This window comes from Pseudophryne corroboree, chromosome 3 (genome assembly GCF_028390025.1).
Source record: "Pseudophryne corroboree isolate aPseCor3 chromosome 3, aPseCor3.hap2, whole genome shotgun sequence".
Classification (NCBI taxonomy): domain Eukaryota; kingdom Metazoa; phylum Chordata; class Amphibia; order Anura; family Myobatrachidae; genus Pseudophryne; species Pseudophryne corroboree.
In genome coordinates, this window is record NC_086446.1 from 688,824,608 (window position 1) to 688,845,437 (window position 20,830).

The 20,830-nt window shown below is 44.7% G+C and overlaps 1 protein-coding gene across 2 annotated transcripts in view; it reads left to right on the plus strand.

Moving 5' to 3' along the window:
• The window catches only part of LOC135056615 (gamma-aminobutyric acid receptor subunit pi-like), a 274,250-nt gene that overhangs the window by 33,824 nt on the left and 219,596 nt on the right, over nucleotides 1-20,830 (plus strand). For both annotated transcript variants that reach the window (XM_063962015.1, XM_063962016.1), the window contains exon 4: nucleotides 14,409-14,500. In XM_063962015.1, the coding sequence (XP_063818085.1) occupies nucleotides 14,451-14,500 (50 nt within the window). In that variant the 5' untranslated portion in view covers nucleotides 14,409-14,450. The remainder of the gene's footprint in view (nucleotides 1-14,408; nucleotides 14,501-20,830) is intronic.

Consider the following 20,830-nt stretch of genomic DNA (forward strand, 5'->3'; position numbering starts at 1 on the left):
GACTGGGTCCTGGTGACCACGGATGCCAGCCTGAGTGGCTGGGGAGCAGTCACACAAGGAAAAAATTTCCAGAGAGTGTGATCGAGTCTGGAGACTTCTCTCCACATAAATATACTGGAGCTAAGGGCAATTTACAATGCTCTAAGCTTAGCAAGACCTCTGCTTCAAGGTCAGCCGGTATTGATCCAGTGGGACAACATCACGGCAGTCGCCCACGTAAACAGACAGGGCGGCACAAGAAGCAGGAGGGAAATGGCAGAAACTGCAAGGATTCTTCGCTGGGCGAAAAATCATGTGATAACACTCTCAGCAGTGTTCATTCCGGGAGTGGAAAACTGGGAAGCAGACTTCCTCAGCAGGCATGACCTCCACCCGGGAGAGTGGGGACTTCATCGGGAAGTCTTCCACATGATTGTAAACCGTTGTGAAAAACCAAAGGTGGACATGATGGCGTCCCGCCTGAACAAAAAACTAGATATTGCGCCAGGTCAAGGGACCCTCAGGCAATAGCGGTGGACGCTCTGGTAACACTGTGGATGTACCAGTCAGAGTATGTGTTTCCTCATATGCCTCTCATACAAAAAGTACTGAGAATCATAAGAGGGAGATGAGTAAGAATGATACTCGTGGTTCCGGATTGGCCAAGAAGGACTTGGTACCCGAAACTTCAAGAGATGTTCACGGAAGACCCGTGGCCTCTACCTTTAAGAAAGGACCTGCTCCAGCAGGGGCCTTGTCTGTTCCAAGACTTACCGCGGCCGCGTTTGACGGCATGGCGGTTGAACGCCGGATCCTGAAAGGGCATTCCAGATGAAGTCATCCCTACCCTGGTCGAAGACAGGAAGGATGTAACCGCAAAACATTTTCACCGCATTTGGCGAAGATATGTTGCGTGGTGTGAGGCCAAGAAGGCCCCTACAGAGGAATTCCAACTGGGTCGTTTCCTACATTTCCTGAAAACAGGACTGTCTATGGGCCTAAAATTAGGGTCCATTAAGGTTCAAATTTCGGCCCTGTCGAATTTCTTCCAGAAAGAACTGGCTTTAGTGCCTGACGTTCAGATGTTTGTAAAAGGGGTACTGCATATACAGCCTCCTTTTGTGCCCCAGTGGCACCTTGGGATCTCAATGTTGTTTTGAGTTTCCTAAAGTCACATTGGTTTGAACCACTCACCACTGTGGACTTAAAATATCTCACATGGAAGGTGACGATGCTATTAGCCCTGGCTTCAGCCAGGCGTGTGTCAGAATTGGCGGCTTTATCATATATAAAGCCCTTACTTAATTTTTCATTCTGACAGGGCAGAATTGAGGACTCGTCCTCAATTTCTCCTTAAGGTGTTTTCTGTTTTTCACATGAACCAACCTATTGTGGTACCTGCGGGTACTAGGGACTTGGAGGACTCCAAGTTACTTGACGTTGTCAGGGCCCTGAAAAATATGTTTCCAGGAAGGCTGGAGTCAGAAAATCTGACTCGCTGTTTAGCCTGTATGCACCCAACAAGATGGGTGCTCCTGCTTCTAAGCAGACGATTGCTCGCTGGATTTGTAATACAATTCAGTTTACACATTCTGTGGCAGGCCTGCCACAGCCAAAATCGGTAAAAGCCCATTCCAAAAGGAAGGGGGCTCATCTTGGGCGACTGCCCGAGGGGTCTCGGCTTTACAACTTTGCCGAGCAGTTACTTGGTCAGGGGAAAACACGTTTGCTAAATTCTACAAATTTGATACCCTGGCTGAGGAGGACATGGAGTTCTCTCATTCGGTGCTGCAGGGTCATCCGCACTCTCCCGCCCGTTTGGGAGCTTTGGTATAATCCCCATGGTCCTGACGGAGTCCCCAGCATCCACTAGGACATCAGAGAAAATAAGATTTTACTTACCGATAAATCTATTTCTCGTAGTCCGTAGTGGATGCTGGGCGCCCATCCCAAGTGCGGATTGTCTGCAATACTTGTACATAGTTATTGTTACAAAAATCGGGTTATTCTTGTTGTGAGCCATCTTTTCAGAGGCTCCTTCATTGTTATCATACTGTTAACTGGGTTCAGATCACAGGTTGTACGGTGTGATTGGTGTGGCTGGTATGAGTCTTACCCGGGATTCAATATCCTTCCTTATTATGCACGCTCGTCCGGGCACAGTATCCTAACTGAGGCTTGGAGGAGGGTCATAGGGGGAGGAGCCAGTGCACACCACCTGACCCTAAAGCTTTTATTATTGTGCCCTGTCTCCTGCGGAGCCGCTATATCCCCATGGTCCTGACGGAGTCCCCAGCATCCACTACGGACTACGAGAAATAGATTTATCGGTAAGTAAAATCTTATTTTCTCAATTAGGTCCAAAACAGGACCTTCTCGTTACACCAATTTAATATTGTCAACACCCAGAGACATATTAGCATGACTAGAAACCTAGTCGCTACCTAAATATACAATACTGTGTGTTATAAGATCATTTACACTGGTCCTAAGCGCTAACTAGCGCCGGACCGGAAGTGCGGTGCATTCCAAAACCGATGGAACGCACGCCAGAAGTCAGTGACAGGAACCGGAAGTGACGTTATTCCACTTCCTTCGCGGCCAGATACTCAGTAATGGAACGCAAGCTTCAGCTTGCGTTCCACAGCGGCGGAAACTATCTAAATGGAATGCAGGGAATATTTGACCCTGCTTCACTGTGTTTAAATACACATAGAATCAACTACCTGAATAGTTTGAAATACCTGATGACTCACTACTGATAAATGATCCCTTGACCCCACGGGTATTAGAGGCACATAGGCAATATGGTCCATTTATACCAACATAAAAGGACAATACAAACATATATATAATAGTTAAAAAATTAATAGTACATAAAACCGCATCAGAAAATCTGATGCGGCAAAGTACCAAAATTTATTACAATCAGGCAAAAACAGCCTGCCACCAAGGTACCTCTGGTTCTAATCCCCAGCAGTCCTATCGCAAAAAAATACTATACGGATTATACTCATTAAGGCCACGTGGCACTACCGTATCGAGTTCGTAAATCCATTTGGCTTCACATTGTCTGAGCATCTTTTCCCGGTCACCTCCACGAATGGGTTTGGGTATATGATCAATGATCATGCATCGCAGACTTGAAATGGCATGCCCCTCCACGGCAAAGTGTTTCGCCACCGGTTTGTCTGATGTTTTTGTAGCAAGAGCAGCTCTAATCAATGTGCGATGATTCGCCATACGGTCTCGGAAATTACGGGTAGTCATACCAACATAATAATAACCGCATGGACAAATGATGAAATAAATTACATGGTCCATTCTGCAATGTAACCTGTGTCTAATTTTTATCCTCACTCCACTATGTGGATGTGTAAAACTGTCCCCAGCCATCAAGGACCTACAGGTGGTACAATCAGGACACCTATAGCAGTCCATCCTTGTTCTTGGCATCCAGGATTCAGAAAACTTAGAAGGCTGGAGAGTCGGTCTCATCAGTAGTTGTCTGAGATTCCTACCCCGACGGTATGCACACATGGGGGGGCCCTGATCCAGTTTCTTAAAGACTGGGTCTGTTGCTATTATGGGCCAATTCTTCCGCACTATCTGTTGAGAACGTATAGAGGACACATCATAGGTTGTTGCAAAAATCACATGGTTCATATTGGTTTTGGACCTTTGTTGACTCATATTGTGGGAGTGCCTATACCGTGCCTTATACAGACATCTATTGATAGTCCGGATCGAGTATCCACGATCCAAAAAACGTTCCTTCATCAGTTGGATCTGTTCCTCTGCCTTCTCACTTAACGTATTATTCCATAATACTCGCATGAACTGTGATATCGGAAGGCTCTCTTTCAGATGAACTGGGTGGTGACTGGAAGCGTGCAACAGCGTATTGCGGTCAGTGTCCTTTTTGTAAAGCGTAGTGGCCAAGGACCCGTTGTGACGAAAAACTGTAACGTCTAAAAAATTTGCACTATCTTTGTCAATATGATATGTAAAGCGAATAGGACTGCTTAGGATATTCAAAAGACCAACCATTTCATGGAACTCTGCGTCTGTGCCTAGCCAAATAATAAAAAATATCATCGATATATTTACCGAAATATAACATGTTTGAACCAAACCTAGGGGAAATGTATTCGCTCTCATATTTGTGCATGTTAGGTTTGGTTCAAACATGTTATATTTCGGTAGATATATCAATGATATTTTTATTATTTGGCTAGGCACACCCATATGATATGCTGATGTGAATACACGATTTGCACCGTTAAGCCTCTGAGTGACGCAGGTCTTTTTGTACATTTTGATAGTACCTCTTTTTCTCTGGGGGCACCGGAGCAACTTACTACATATAAGAGGAGTGCCAGTCCATGATCTAAGTACGTATATATATATATATATATATATATATATATATATATATATATATATTTATTGTTTGTACTGTTGGTGCCCTTTACCCTAGTATGCTTTGTTTACGTGCATCTACAAGCCATGTGATCCACGCTGTTTCTACTGGTTGGTGCGCTTTATTCGCACAGTGTGTGGCAATGTTTAATAGATGTGCTATAAACTGCTGTGTGTTTGTGCCGCTGCTCTGTTGCTTAGTCACTGCAGCCTTTGGCCAGTATTGGTGAAAATATTGTGAGCTGTGAGGTGGTCAAATTTGACTGGAAATTAATGTTATTGAGATTAATAATACTCTAGGAACAAAAAAAGGCCCAAATTATGTGATTTTAGCTTTTTTGGTCAAATCCAAAGCCAGTCACAGCGGTTTGGCAAATCCAGAACCAAATCAAATCTAGCAAAAATGGTCTGGCGTACATCTCTAATTCCCGTGCGGATCACCAATCATCTATGTCCGCTGATCTGCAGTTTTGTTTGCAAACCGGCAGATTAGAATCGGGGAATTGCAGCGCTAATTTATGACCCGCAATACTTGACAACATTAAAATGTTCCCCTCTAGGAGAGTACCCAGAGGAAAGACGCAATTTATTGCCATTTGGATGGAATTATTCTCTGAGAATAAACTTTTTCTGAGCTTTTTAGCAGGATTCTGGACCTATAGTACTCTTCCAGGAGTTTGTGGGACTCCCCAAAAGTTTACATTTTGATAGTGTAGGCAAATATGATCATGAAGAACTACAATTCATAAAAAACAAAAAACGGTTTTAGACTCTGGAACTTCATATGAGCCTTTAGTTCAAGACCTATAGATATAGCAATTGCCTTTATGTTTTGTACAAAGCAAAAATATATTTTGCAAAATTATTCAATTATACAGCAGTTGAGCCTGCAGCAGAATTTATTCCTCACCTCTCATGTTGGACATGCAGCTTTGCACTTATTCCTGCAAGAGTTGGCTTCTGGGAATTTCTTACATTCTTACATGCAGACATTCTATACTAGGTAGCAAATGATAAGCTGGTGCTCTATATAGTGTGGTTTAAATCCATTTTTCCCCACTAATTGAGGAATTTAATGAGAGGATCGTCATAACTAGTATTTTTCTCAGATGGATTTCCCATTTATCTTGACTCTGGAGCTATTTTGAATCAGCATCCATGGTCAGTCAGATGTGAAATTAAGTTAATTTGAATAGTTTTTCCTATATCCATCCACGTGATACTGTATGCTGGGCTACTGCCAGCTCATCGAGCCGCACCAAAAGGCCTAAGGCCCAGAATAAATGTTCTTATTTCGGAGTGTGATTTAACAATAATTACTTACAATGGAAGGCACACTGGCACTTTTTATGCATTGGAAAATATTTTGCTATGTACACTTGACATGTTTAAACAATATTTATGTATATGTTCCAAAGATGTTTACTAATTAATGAAAGCACTCAATGGGGTAAATTTACTAAGGTGGGAGTATTTTTTTTAGAACTGGTGATGTTGCCCATAGCAACCAATCAGATTCTATATATTATCTTCTAGAAGCAGCTAGATAAATGTTAAGTAGAATTTGATTGGTTGCTATGAGCAACATCACCAGTTCTAAAAAAGAGTGTGACATTTGTCAGTTACAGTGGAATGGAAATGGAACACATATTCCTTCTTCAATGAAAAGCCTTCTTATGTATAGAGTTAATGATGAAACAATAGCATACTTATTTCCATATATTACTGTATAAGCGCACGCGAATGGTTGATGCTTTTTGACTTTAACAATATTATTTTAAGCTATTATTTTGTAGGCACCATTTTAATATCTGTTAAATATGTATAGTAATGTCATGTAACTGGATCCACTGCTGACTGATAGCATCTGTCTGGCAATCACTGTATATACAATACTGTATAACCCTTTACTATTCTTTGCACCTGATGTTTGCGATCTCAAGACGTTTCAAGGTTTTGATTTGTTTTTTTCTTTACAATACATTGATCTGTGTATTAGGGTAAATATGGTGGTAAGAGACTTTCTTTCCATCATATATGCGTTAAGGATATACTATTCTCCTAGCATGCTCAGGAGTCGCCCAAATTTCGGGAGAGCGGGCTACACTCCCACATTCCCCAAGGGGTTGACCATAATGATGCAAATCACATTGTCACACCGCCTGCACTTGCCCTATTATATTCACCTTCCATGTTGGAAAAAATGTCGACATGTATGCTTACTCGATGGGGTGAAGCAAGCATAGCCAGATTAAGGGGGGGATGCAGGGCATACTGTACCCCGGGCCCTCCTGTGTCAGGGGCCCCCACGGCCAAAGCACACTGATATCACTAGCTTTACATCTTAATGAGAGAGCCAGAATGCAAGCAGGACAATATGTAGTGCAGGCACAGACACAGTAGTATCAGGTTTCATGAGCTACAGACAGAGCTTTTTGACCAGAGGAGAGATAGGAGGATGGAGAGAGCTGTAAGTGACACAGGGATCCCAGCTTCTGCTCCTCCTGATCTGGGTGTTTGAGTCCTGTGTAAACTGGTAAGCAACTAAACCATTTGGATCTAGAGATAGGGAGACACACAGAGAGTCCTCCTGAGTCCTGTCCCAGTGTGTAAGTAGTACAGAGGCTGCGGCTATTCTTGCATGTGACAAGATAAATTATTTTATTTTTCTATGTGTATTTAAGGTTAAGTTGTCTTTGTTCCACTACAAGAAAATTTTATAAAATAGTTGTCTTTCAATTAGGTGGAGCTACTGTATAAACAGTACCCAGGCATTATTAAACTATTACTGTAAAACTAATATAAACCATTGGTTTCAATTTAATATGCACAATCTATACCTCCCACCATGACCCATTCCAGGAGGGACAAAATGCTCTCTACCTGGACTTCCTTCTTAATTCATGATTGCAAACATCTGTGTTGAAACACCTTTCTTATCAATTAAATAGTTCAACACATGTGACATCAATCATATATTAAGAGGGAAGTCCAGGTAGAGAGCATTTTGTCCCTCCTGAAATGGGATATGTAGGGAGGTATGCACAATCTAATATACATCCCCTACCTTCCACCGGGGCCCCCCTGTCTAAAGTGCCCCGGGCACCCCCAAGGCTTAATCCGCCCTGGAAGGTGCGCTGGTTGGCAATACGATTAAATACAGGTTGAGTATCCCTTATCCAAAATGCTTGTGACCAGAGGTATTTTGGATATGGGATTTTTCCGTATTTTGGAATAATTGCATACCATAATGAGATATAATGGTGATGGGACCCATGTCTAAGCACAGAATGCATTTATGTTACATATACACCTTATACACACAGCCGGATGGTAATTTTAGCCAAATTTTTTTTGTAACTTTGTGCATTGAACAAAGTGTATCTACATTCACACAATTCATTTATGTTTCATATACACCTTATACACACAGCCTGAAGGTCATTTAATACAATATTTTCAATAACTTTGTGTATTAAACAAAGTTTGTGTACATTGAGCCATCAAAAAACAAAGGTTTCACTATCTCACTCTCACTCAAAAAAGTCCGTATTTCGGAATATTCCGTATTTCGGAATATTTGGATATGGGATACTCAACCTGTATTATCATGTAAGGCCAGGATGTAATAAAGTCCGAGTTCGGCGGCCTTGCAGGATGCCAGCCGGACTCAGACGTATTCTTAAAGTGGCAGTCGTGTACAAGGCATGGTTTAGCATTGTACATGATTGCTCCTTTTAAAAAACATCCGAATTCGGCTGGCATCCCGCACGGCCGCCAAACTCGGACTTCATTACATCCTGGCCAAAAAATTATTTTTAAGCCTAAAATGCCATTTACTGGAATCTCTCATTTGTTGGGTAAGTCATGTGACTAAGGGGGCGAATAAGAGATGGACACAGTGGCCATGTCCATCTGGTCTGTGCACATGCAACCTTACTTGCTGGGCAGCCCCCAATATGTAAGGAGATGAACGCAGATTAGCCCTAATTACACATGCACACAAAAATATATGACAATGTGTTTAATGCACATTTCATGCACTGCTCTTTACCATCATGAATGTCTGTACTGGTAGTGTGCATTAACAAACAGGGTGTACTGCATTCTCAAATATTCATTAGGACAGTCTAAGCTTAGAATGCAGTGGTGAGAATGGTGCCACTTATTGTTTGTCTTTACTTTTCATGCGCCTAAAGCCCCCTACACATTTGGTGATATGCCGCTGAGCTGCCCGACGGCAGATACGGGCGACCCGGCGGCGGGGGAGAGGTGACGGGGGGAGTTTCTTCACTCCCCCCGTCACCCGGCTCCATAGCAGTGCATGCTAATATGGACAATCTTGTCCATATTGGCCTGCATGCATAAGCGACGGGGCACCAACGATGAACGAGCACGTGGCCGTGCATCGTTCATCGTTGGTGCCTACACACTAAACTATATGAACGAGTTCTCGTTCATTAATGATCGAGAACGTTCATATCATTTAGTAAAATCTATTAGTGTGTAGGGCCCTTTACTGCTGCTGCCCAGTACATCAGTATAGCTCAGCTGTCCTGGTGAGATCTTATTGATAAACTGCACTATGATCAGTAGTCATGGAAAATCAGTTTTATCTCCTCAGAATAATAAACACGCCAATATGGGTCCATGGTTCTCAGCCTTGGGGCAGAATGTATCAAGCCTTGGAGAGAGATAAAGTGGAAAAGTTGCCCAGGCAAACCAAACAGCTATTAACTGTCATTTTAAAGATTGAGCTAGATAAATGACAGAAGCTGATTGGATAGGAGTAATTTAAAATGTATGAACATTTACAGTATATATATATATATATAGTTTGGGGGGGTAGTACAGTATGTGCTACTGTATCTCAACGGTATATTACAGTATGCATACAAAAGCAGCCAGTATCTACCCTGTTTGCAAAAACAAAATACAGTAGCAAAATAGCATATGTATCGCCTGAATAGCAAAATTTGCTGACTTTCGCTGTATATGCTTTTAACACTAAATATGGCCTTAAATATCATCTTATAGAATAAAGTGCAGCAATTATCACACTATACGGGGTAGTGCTCTGTACTTCAGTTACTGCTTGATTCTCGCAACTGAGGATTCTCACGCAATCAGGGCGGAATAAGTCCCCACCCAAGCACAATGAATCCCCCCCCCAATCACAATCACTTTCCATGATGCTCCGCCCATTTCAGTTTAAGCGCTCCACCTATCGAGGTTCAGAAATTGGAACTGCCACCAAAACCAAGGCACTAGGCAAAGGGTGTGGATCATTGGGTCGACCCTACTCCACACATTGTATGTTGTTCTTTCTTTACATACCTATGTGACATTGAGAGTTTTGGATGAAATAAAAGAAGGGTCTGAGGAACGGGAAACATTGGTGGAGCCATTACCTTGGATCCAAGGAAAGAAACCTTTTGAAGCTTGTACCCTTCCTCTATTGAAGTGAGTTGGGTACGCATCAGATTATAAAAAGTTGGGGCGTTATCCCATGTGAATCTCCCATTCGATATATATTTTTGGGAGAAATTAGTACAAGTCGGGGACCCGGTGGTAAAGGGTACACGAGACATAAAGAAACCGCTACATGTATAATACACAATACTCTATTGTGAGTTGGGGTACGGAATAGCTCTTAATGAAATATCCCTGATGTGGGGGTCCAGTGGGCTATATGCATTAGAATATATTTGAAGCATTTCTACACATTGTTTGTTTGTTTTTTCTGTGTTTTATACATTGGAATTGGATTGGAGATTTTTTCCTCTACAAGATTGAAGACTGAGGATTTAGGAGCATCACTGTGGACATATAAGGAATGTATTATTCTTTTGTCTATTTATAAGCGCTTATACGAGTATTTTCTCCCGCCAATATTGTTGTACTTGTTTTGATTGGGTGTGGTGACACCTTTTAGGGGGACGATTTACGTTAAAGCTGCTGTTCTCCTGCGCACATCTCTAAGATAACTTCACTTTTATTTTTAAATGACAGAAGCTGATTGGATAGGAGTAATTTAAAATGTATGTACATTTACAGTATATATATATATATATATATATATATATATAGTTTGGGGGGGTAGTACAGTATGTGCTACTGTATCTCAACGGTATATTACAGTATGCATACAAAAGCAGCCAGTATCTACCCTGTTTGCAAAAACAAAATACAGTAGCAAAGTAGCATATGTATCGCCTGAATAGCAAAATTTGCTGACTTTCGCTGTATATGCTTTTAACACTAAATATGGCCTTAAATATCATCTTATAGAATAAAGTGCAGCAATTATCACACTATACGGGGTAGTGCTCTGTACTTCAGTTACTGCTTGATTCTCGCAACTGAGGATTCTCACGCAATCAGGGCGGAATAAGTCCCCACCCAAGCACAATGAATCCCCCCCCCCCCCAATCACAATCACTTTCCATGATGCTCCGCCCATTTCAGTTTAAGCGCTCCACCTATCGAGGTTCAGAAATTGGAACTGCCACCAAAACCAAGGCACTAGGCAAAGGGTGTGGATCATTGGGTCGACCCTACTTAGGTCGACAGTCACTAGGTTGAGCACTATTGGTCGACATACATTAAGTCGGCACAGGAAAAAGGGGTGACATGAATTAAAGGTTGACATGAGACAGGTCAACACAGGTAAAGGTCAACATGAGTTTAAAAAAAACTTTTTTGGTGTTGTTTACTCCTCAACATCAGCGGGAACCCCAATTAGTGCACCACGCCCCCTCGCGAGGTTACTATTCCCAATTGTAGTCTATGTGGATCGTAAAGTATGAAAAACTCATGTTGACCTCTTCCTGTGTCAAACTTTGCTACATTGACCTATTGTCAATGTCGACGTAACGCATGTCGGCTAATAGTGGTCGACCTAACAACCGTATACCCTATGGGGAATGGCCTCTGTTACCAGAAAAACACTAATGGGCAGATGTATTAAGCCTGGAGAATAATAAAGCAGTGATAAGTGCAAGGTGATAACGCACCAGCCAATCAGCTCCTAACTGTCATTTTTCAAACCCGTAATGATTGGCTGGTGCGTTATCACCTTTTTCTTACCACTGCTTTATCACTTCTCCAGGCTTAATACATCTGTCCCTTAAATAAAATGTACATGCACAGATTCATACCTCCCAATCAGTGGCGGAACTAGCGAGCGGTGGGCCCAGGTGCGACAAAATGCTTCCCCCCCCCCCCCCATCCCATCCAAGTCCACCCCCTCACCCCTGGAGAGGATCTGGTGAGGGGAACCTGCTCAGGGCCAGAGAAATAGATACCTAGCAACAGTGCCATAACTAGTCATTTTAGCACTGTGTGCAAGAAACGGCATCGGAGCCCCACCCCTGCATGCAAAACAGGGGCAGTGAAAAAATACATAGTGGTGTGGCTTCGTGGGGAAGGGGTGTGGCCACAAAATAATACCAATTCATAAAACGATGCACAGTAGTCTCCATTATTCAAATTACGCTGCACAGTAGCACCACTACACCAGGTAGAGACCCTTTTACACCTTACGGCGGACAGATTCCTCTTTTTACACATTACGGCAGACAGCGTCCCCTTTTTACACATTACGGCAGACAGCGTCCCCCTTTTTACACATTACGGCAGACAGCGTGCACTTTTTACACATAACGGCAGACAGCGTCCCCTTTTTACACATAACGGCAGACAGCGTGCCCTTGTTACACATAGCGGCAGACAGCGTACACTTTTTACACATAACGGCAGACAGCGTACACTTTTTACACATAACGGCAGACAGCGTGCCCTTGTTACACATAGCGGCAGACAGCGTACACTTTTTACACATAACGGCAGACAGCGTGCCCTTGTTACACATAGCGGCAGACAGCGTACACTTTTTACACATAACGGCAGACAGCGTGCCCTTGTTACACATAGCGGCAGACAGCGTACACTTTTTACACATAATGGCAGACAGCGTGCCCTTGTTAAACATAGCGGCAGACAGCGTACACTTTTTACACATAACGGCAGACAGTGTGCCCTTTTTACACATAACGGCAGACAGTGTGCCCTTGTTACACATTACGGCAGGCAAATTCCCCCTTTTTACACATTGCGGCAGGCAGATTCACCTTTTTACACATTGCGGCAGGTAGATTCCCCATTTTTACACATTGCGGCAGGCAGATTCCCCCTTTTTACACATTGCGGCAGGCAGATTCCCCATTTTTACACATTGCGGCAGGCGGATTCCCCATTTTTACACATTGCGGCAGACAGTCGAAAGAAAGAAAGAAAGAAAGAAAGAAAGAAAGAAGAATTATACTTACCCTCTCTGCTGGCCCAGGCTCCTCGGTGCAGCTTCTGACGATTCCCGGGCAGGAGAGAAGGAGGAGGAGGGAGGTGGAGGAGGGAGCCGCAGCAGCGCTGTGTTATTGGTGGAGGCGCTGCTGCTGCTGCCCCTCTGCTTCACTATAGGCTGTTCTTGGAAGACAGCCTATAGTGAAGCAGAGGGGCAGCAGCGCCTCCACCAGTAACAAAGCGCTGCTGCGGCTCCCTCCTCCACCTCCCTCCTCCTCCTTCTCCCCCGTGGCCGCTGCAGTGCGCTCCTCTCCTCTCCGGGCGGCTGTGTGCTGCGGGCAGCGGTTGCCCGCAGCACACAGCGGCATGTAATGAGTCAGGTTTGACTCATTACATGCTTTGGGCCCCTGGACAGAGGCGGGCCCCAGTGCAACGCACTGGTTGCACTGGCGGTAGTTCCGCCTCTGCTCCCAACTGTACCAATGTTTGCGGGACCTTTCCTTTTTTTGGGACTGTCCTGCTGTCCCACCAGTGGGTCACAGTGTCCCGTGGTGGGGGGTGGGGACACAGTTGGGTGAGCCCTGTCACCCGCTGTGTCCCCACCCCCCACCACGGGACACAGAGGGGAATAGATGCTTTGTGCATGCGCACAGCGTCTATTCACAGGATACAGAGGAACTGAGGGCATGCCTCCACAGTGACAGAAAACAGGGGCATTGCTCGCGATCACAGCACTCCCGCAAAGCCACGCCCCATTGCCTATAGGTCATGCCCCCTTTTTGCCCGGAGCGGGCCAAGGTGTCCCTCCTTAACATTTCCCGATGTTGGGAGGTATGCAGATTCCATGTCCATAGCTCGCTGAAACTGGCTCCATAACCAACAATTGAAAAAATAAGTTACATTTAACTCTTGTTTAACTGCTGCTTTTTTTTTTTTAGCATATGCAGCATAAATCAGTAGGTAACTACGAGCAACATCGCTAAGATATAGCTGCAATGAACAACCTTCAATCAAGGTTGCATGCTAGGAGTATTGGCCCTCATTCCGAGTTGTTCGCTCGCAAGCTGCTTTTAGCAGCTTTGCACACGCTAAGCCGCCGCCTACTGGGAGTGAATCTTAGCTTATCAAAATTGCGAACGAAAGATTAGCAAAATTGCGAATAGACACTTAGCAGTTTCTGAGTAGCTCCACACTTACTCGGCATCTGCGATCAGTTCAGTGCTTGTTGTTCCTGGTTTGACGTCACAAACACACCCAGCATTCGCCCAGACACTCCTCCGTTTCTCCAGCCACTCCTGCGTTTTTTCCAGAAACTGTAGCGTTTTTTCGCACACACCCATAAAACGGCCAGTTTCCGCCCAGAAACACCCACTTCCTGTCACTCACATTACAATCACCAGAACGAAGAAAAAACCTTGTAATGCCGTGAGTAAAATACCTAACTGCATAGCAAATTTACTTGGCGCAGTCGCACTGCGGGCATTGCGCATGCGCATTAGCGACTAATCGCTTCGTTGCAAGAAAAAAATAACGAGCGAACAACTAGGAATGACCCCCCTTGTACAGTAGTTATGGTTACGTGTCAGTTACTCCTATAGGAATCTGAAACTCAGAAAAAGTATAGGAATTGTTTTGTTTGTTTTACCAAATGCCTTGTAATGTTCTATATACTGTAGTACATCACAGTTTTTCATTTGTCATTGCAGAAAATACTATTGTTGCTGCTGCTTCAATTTCCAGGACTAAAAATGTATTATTGTCACTTGGGAATCAAAGCACTCCTATCAATCTTGTGCAGGTAAGCGTCCCTGCTTGTCATTATGGAGTTCCATAACCAAGGGAAAAAATATGATATTGTTTTGCAATTTATATATTGTTACATTTTGCTGCTAAGTGCTTTATATATGTGCAGCAGTCGCTGATGTGCATTATATAAAACATAGGGATCATTAAAGAGATTAAGGGCTTGACTAAAAATTGTGTGCCTACGTTGCTGCGGCTTTGGGTCTGATCCGTATTTGGCAGTAAAGCAAAAAAAAGCAAGTAACAGTGCACCTGATCAAAACCATGTTGCACTGTAGGCGGGACATATCTATTGTACACAGAGATTTATATGTGGGTGGAGGTGTGTTCAAACTCACATCTGCATTGCTCTGTAAAAATAAAGCTGTTTAACATTTTTGGGCAGGGCCAGTCTGGTCATCAGACACTTCTGGCAAATGCTAGAAGGAAGAATGGCCTGATGGAACGTTCTAGTCACATACAGAGACGGGCTGACCAAGCAACTCCGGCATAGAGAGACAGGGGTGTGCCATGAGGCCAAGCCCTGTGACTGTGGTACCCCCCCTTGAGATATGGCTGTGCCCACTCAGTGGCAAATGGAAGATTTTTATGGGGGGTTCCATATGATCACATATATTAGGTAGATCGATATATGTACATGCATACATACACACATATATAGCATACACACATACATATATATATACCACACACACAGTGGCATAACTACCAGAGACAACAGAGACATTTGCCTCCAGGCTCCAGCTGTCAGAGGGGCCCTAAGAAAGAATGACCAAGGGGGCTTCTGAACTAAAAAATATCTCTCTCCACTCATTTCATAGTGACTTGCTGCAGTCACTGGTGACTGCTGTCCAAGCTCAGAAACCTCCTTCGAAGACCCCTTCAGCTGAAAAGTCAGGAATGTGTCTGATAACAGATCAAAGTGTGCAGTGATCTACAGCTCTGTTGCTGTGTCTTATATGAGGAAAGAAAGGCAAGCAGAAGTTAGTTTTAAGAAAATGCACTAATTATTATAATAAAACTTTTAAGAGGGGTATTTATTAAAGCTTGGAGAGTGATAAAATTGTGAGCTATAAAGTATCAACCAATCCGCTCCTGCCATTTTTCAAACACAGCATGTAAAATGTAAGTAAGGCAGAAGCTGATTGCCTGGTATTTTATCTCTCACAATTTTATCTCTCTATGAGCTTTGATAAAACTCCCCCTCAGGGCTCTATTTATTATCATTTGCAGCCTGCACCTGAAAATAAAGATTCCTTATTGCCACAATTAGTTACAATAAGGAATCTTTATATCTTTATTCTCCCAGATGTGCCATTGGCAAGTCACTGGGACGTCAGCACATGTGCAAGCTGTAACCACTGGCGGTACATCGCCTTCTATATTTTGCCTCGGGGCCCCTGGCATGAACTTACGCCCCTACACACACACATACACCCCTCAACTCACTCAACTGAGGCTCAGCTGTGGACCATGCAGGAGAAAGCACCATAGTATTAGGGTGTGTACACACGGTGAGATCCTTGCTATGACCGATTTTCACTTGTGATTTCCCTTGAACTCCCCGGAGCCCAGATAGCACAGATTTTGACTAACTTTTCTTGAGATATGGACTATGTGTGCTTTCCATTTTGCCTTATGTGAGATTTTGGCTTATGTGAGATGACATTGACATGTGAGATGAACTAGTGCAGCCGTGGCCAACCTGTGGCTCTTGAGCCGCATGCGGCTCTTTCTTTATTCAAATGTGGCTCCTGACATGACCACAACAGATCCAGAAACTGCTGCATTCCAGCCAGACAGGCAGCAGCCCTATGGGGGCTGAGAACTGTGGGAGCCAGATGTCACACACCGTAGGCAGCATTCACCGCGCTTACCCCTGCGTGCCTGCTGGTCTGTGTTGCGGCCTCCGCCTTCGGTGGTCCGCGGGCTCCGGTGTCTGGCTGGCGCGGCTCCCGGCGTTTCCTCGGGGCAGGGGCGCTGCCATGACACCCTGCATCACGTGGGCGGGAGCAGGTGACGTCATCGGACTGTTCCGCCAATCCAGCGGAGGCACGAGATTCAAAGTCAGACGCCGGGCAGAGCCTCGGCGCCTGAGTATCGTCTTTTCCCCTGACGTGGATGCCAGTGCTCTTGTTCCCGATGTATCTCTCTGCAGTCGTACCCCAGTGTCTCCGGCACTTCCAGGTGCCAGTTGCTGCACAGTTCAGCGTATACTGCGGCTGGTGTGTTTCTCTGCAATCCAGTCACCAGTGCTTCTTGGAGTCAGCGTGTGCTGCGGGCTAATCACCGCTCTCAAGTTCTACAAATCATCAGCGTCTTTAATCACCACTCTCAAGTTCTACAAATCATCAGTGTCTTTAATCACCGCTCTCAAGTTCTACAAATCATCAGTGTCTTTAATCACCGCTCTCAAGTCATACAAATCAGTGTCTTTAACCACCGCTCACAAGTTTTGCAAGTTGCCAGTGTCTTTAACCACCGCTCTCAAGTTCTACAAATCATCAGTGTCTTTAATCACCGCTCTCAAGTCATACAAATCATCAGTGTCTTTAACCACCGTTCACAAGCTCTACAAATCATCAGTGTCTTTAACCACCATTCTCAAGTTCTACAAATCATCAGTGTCTTTAACCACCGTCCTCAAGTTCTACAAATCATCAGTGTCTTTAACCCCCGCTCACAAGTGTTTCAAATCGTCAGAGTCCTTAACCACCATTCACCAGTTCTTCAAATCACCGGTATCTTTAAGAACATCACTTACAAGTTCTTCAGTCATTATTATCTTGTACCAACACTAGTCATTATTATCTTGTACCAACACTCACAAATACTGCTTTTCCTGGAATCCTTAGCATTGCTTACAAGTTCTCCTATAGGCCTGGACATTTCCCCATACGTTCCTTCTCTGCCATGTGACATTGTGTTGCTCCCTTCCTGCAATAAAGTTCTTTAATATTTTCACCAAGCTTTACTGTCAGAGTCCTGTATGAGGAAGACCTATATTAAGCCATCCCTGTTCCGACCCAACTGTGGTTCCTCTCCCCTACCATCGGGAGAACCCCCGAGTTCACAACACCTCCAACCTAGGTCAGTGACAGTATACTCCGGCCTCATGGACCCGGGGGATCGGAGCCCAGAGGCAAGTACCATCCAGGACTTGATTTCTCGAGTACAAAGTCAGGAAGCAGCACAGGGCCAGGTGATGCATTATCTCCAGGAATTGTCTGGCCGACTGGATCAAATTCAGACTTCTCTGGCTTCAGTAGTACCGGCCCCAGCTCCATTGCCTGCTCCAGTGGTCGTTTCTAGTAATGTTCCATCCTCCTCTGGAACCAGGTCACGCCTTCAGCTCCCTACTCCTTCTCGCTATAATGGGAAACCTAAGAATTGCCGTGGTTTTCTCAATCAGTGCGAGGTACACTTTGAACTTCTTTCACATAACTTCCCTACTGATCGGTCCAAGGTGGCATACATTATTTCTTTGCTCGAGGGTTCAGCGTTGGATTGGGTGTCTCTGTTATGGGAGCGATCTGATCCATTGGTTTCTAGTTACACCAATTTCATTGCGTCATTCCGGAGGATCTTTGATGAGCCAGGCAGGACGACCGCTGCCTCTGCAGATTTGCTTCGTGTCCGACAAGGCTCTCATTCAGTGGGACAGTATGTGATTAATTTTCAGACCATAGCCTCAGAACTGCGTTGGAATAATGATGCCCTTCGGGCTGCCTTTTGGAACGGGCTCTCCGATCGTCTAAAGGACGATTTGGTCACTAGAGATTTGCTGGATTCTTTAGATCAGTTGATCTCGCTCTGTGTAAAGGTGGATCTTCGCATGCAGGAACGAGGTGGCGAACGTAGTCGGTCAGATCGATCAAGGGTCCGATCTTTTCCGTCTAAGCAAACGGTTATTCCAAGTCCTGATGAACCCATGCAGATTAATCGATCTCGGCTGTCCCCAGAAGAACGTCAGCGTCGTCGTGAGGGTAGACTCTGCCTTTACTGTGGAGCCGCGGATCATTTTCTCAAGTTTTGCAAGTCTCGTCCGGGAAACGGGCAGTCCTAGCTTGTTCCGAAGGAGTCGAGCTAGGGGTTTCTTCTAAACCATCTCCGTCAGTGGACTGTTTACTCTCCGTGTCTCTGTTGTCCGAGTCAATAGCCAAACCCGTTAAGGCTCTGCTGGACTCAGGGGCTGCAGGAAATTTTATTTCCCTTTCCTGTGCTCAGAATCTGGGTTTTCAGCTACGGGCGGTCGAACGACCTATTACGTTGACTGCTATCAATGGTACCCAAGCTTCTAACGGTCTGATTTCAAGTTGTACAGTACCAATCAAACTGCAAGTGGGAGCTCTGCATCAAGAACATCTGGAGTTCCTAGTGATTCGGGAGATGCCCCACGATCTGGTTCTTGGCCTTCCTTGGCTTAAACTTCACAACACTCACGTCGACTGGAGTTCGACACAAATAACATCTTGGAGTCCTTTTTGTCATTCAAATTGTCTCACCCCTGTCTATCTGCTCCGTGTATCTTCCAAGTCAGATGAAGGGCTCATTCTGGAGGCCTATCGGGAGTTTTCTGACGTGTTCTCGGAGCAAGCGGCGGATCTGCTACCACCGCATAGACCCTGGGACTGTCCCATTGAGCTCATTCCGGGGAAAATGCCACCTTGGGGTCGCACTTATCCCTTATCATTACCCGAGACCCAAGCTATGTCGGACTATATCAAGTCTAATCTGCAGAAAGGATTCATCCGCCCCTCTACCTCCCCGGCGGGGGCGGGTTTCTTTTTTGTGAAGAAGAAGGACGGAGGGCTAAGACCATGTATTGATTATCGTGGTCTAAATGATGTCACCATTAAGAATAAGTATCCTTTGCCGCTCATTACGGAGCTCTTTGATAGAGTTCGCGGAGCCCGAGTTTTCACCAAACTTGATTTAAGGGGAGCTTATAATTTGATACGTATCCGACAGGGAGACAAATGGAAGACGGCCTTCAATACCAGGGGCGGGCATTACGAGTACCTGGTAATGCCGTTTGGCCTCAGCAACGCTCCTGCCGTCTTCCAGGGATTCATTAACGAAGTCTTTCGGGATATGCTATACCTAAGTGTCGTGGTATATTTGGATGACATTCTGATATTTTCTAAAAATCTCACAGAGCACAGAATACAGGTCAAAGAGGTACTTCTTCGATTACGAGAGAATCGTCTTTATGGCAAGATTTCCAAATGTACCTTTGAGGTTTCTTCTATTCCATTTCTTGGTTACATAATTTCGGGCACGGAGCTTCGTATGGATCCTGAGAAACTCACTGCCATCCGGGACTGGACTCAGCCTCTTTCTTTGAAAGCGGTACAACGATTTCTGGGCTTTGCAAATTACTACCGGAAATTCATAAAGGGATTCTCTACCATCGTTGCACCTATTACTGCCCTAACTAAGAAGGGTTCTGACCCAAGTCATTGGTCCTCCGAAGCTATAGCAGCGTTCGCTCAGTTAAAGGCAGCCTTTATGTCCGCTCCAGTACTTCAGCAACCAGATTTTTCAAAACCATTCTTTTTGGAGGTTCATGCTTCCACGGTAGGCATAGGTGCCGTGCTTTCGCAGTACGCTCCAGATGGGAAGTTACATCCATGTGGTTTCCATTCTCGCAAATTCTCTCCTGCGGAACAGAATTACACCATTGGAGACAAAGAACTTTTGGCAATAAAATCTGCCTTGGAGGAATGGAGATATCTTTTGGAAGGTGCTAAACACCTAATTACAATCTTCACTGATCATAAGAATTTGCTGTACCTCAATACGGCCCAATGCTTGAATCCCCGTCAAGCTAGATGGGCGCTCTTCTTTACTTGGTTTTCGTTTGTCATTAAGTACCGGGCTGGGACTTTTAACACCAAGGCTGATGCTTTATCCCGTTCCTTAGCAGCTTCGGATGAGGAGAATTCCGTTGAGAAGGCTTTGATTCTCAGTCCAATTTCTATGTCGGCGGCTCCCACCGCTCTGGGTCCTCCTCCTGGGAGGATGTCTGTGCCAGCTAAATTTCGACCAAGGTTGTTGGAGTGGGCTCATATCTCCAAGTTTTCCGGTCATCCTGGAGTTCAAAAGATGTGGGAGTTTCTACGAAGGTCTTACTGGTGGGACACTATGAAGAAGGATATTCAAGATTATGTCAACTCATGTCCTCAGTGTGCTCAGCACAAAATTCCTCATTTGCCTCCTGCGGGGTTGTTGCATCCACTGTCCATTCCTCAGAGGCCTTGGACCCATATCTCTATGGACTTTGTCACTGAATTGCCCCTCTCCAAGGGTCACAATACTATCT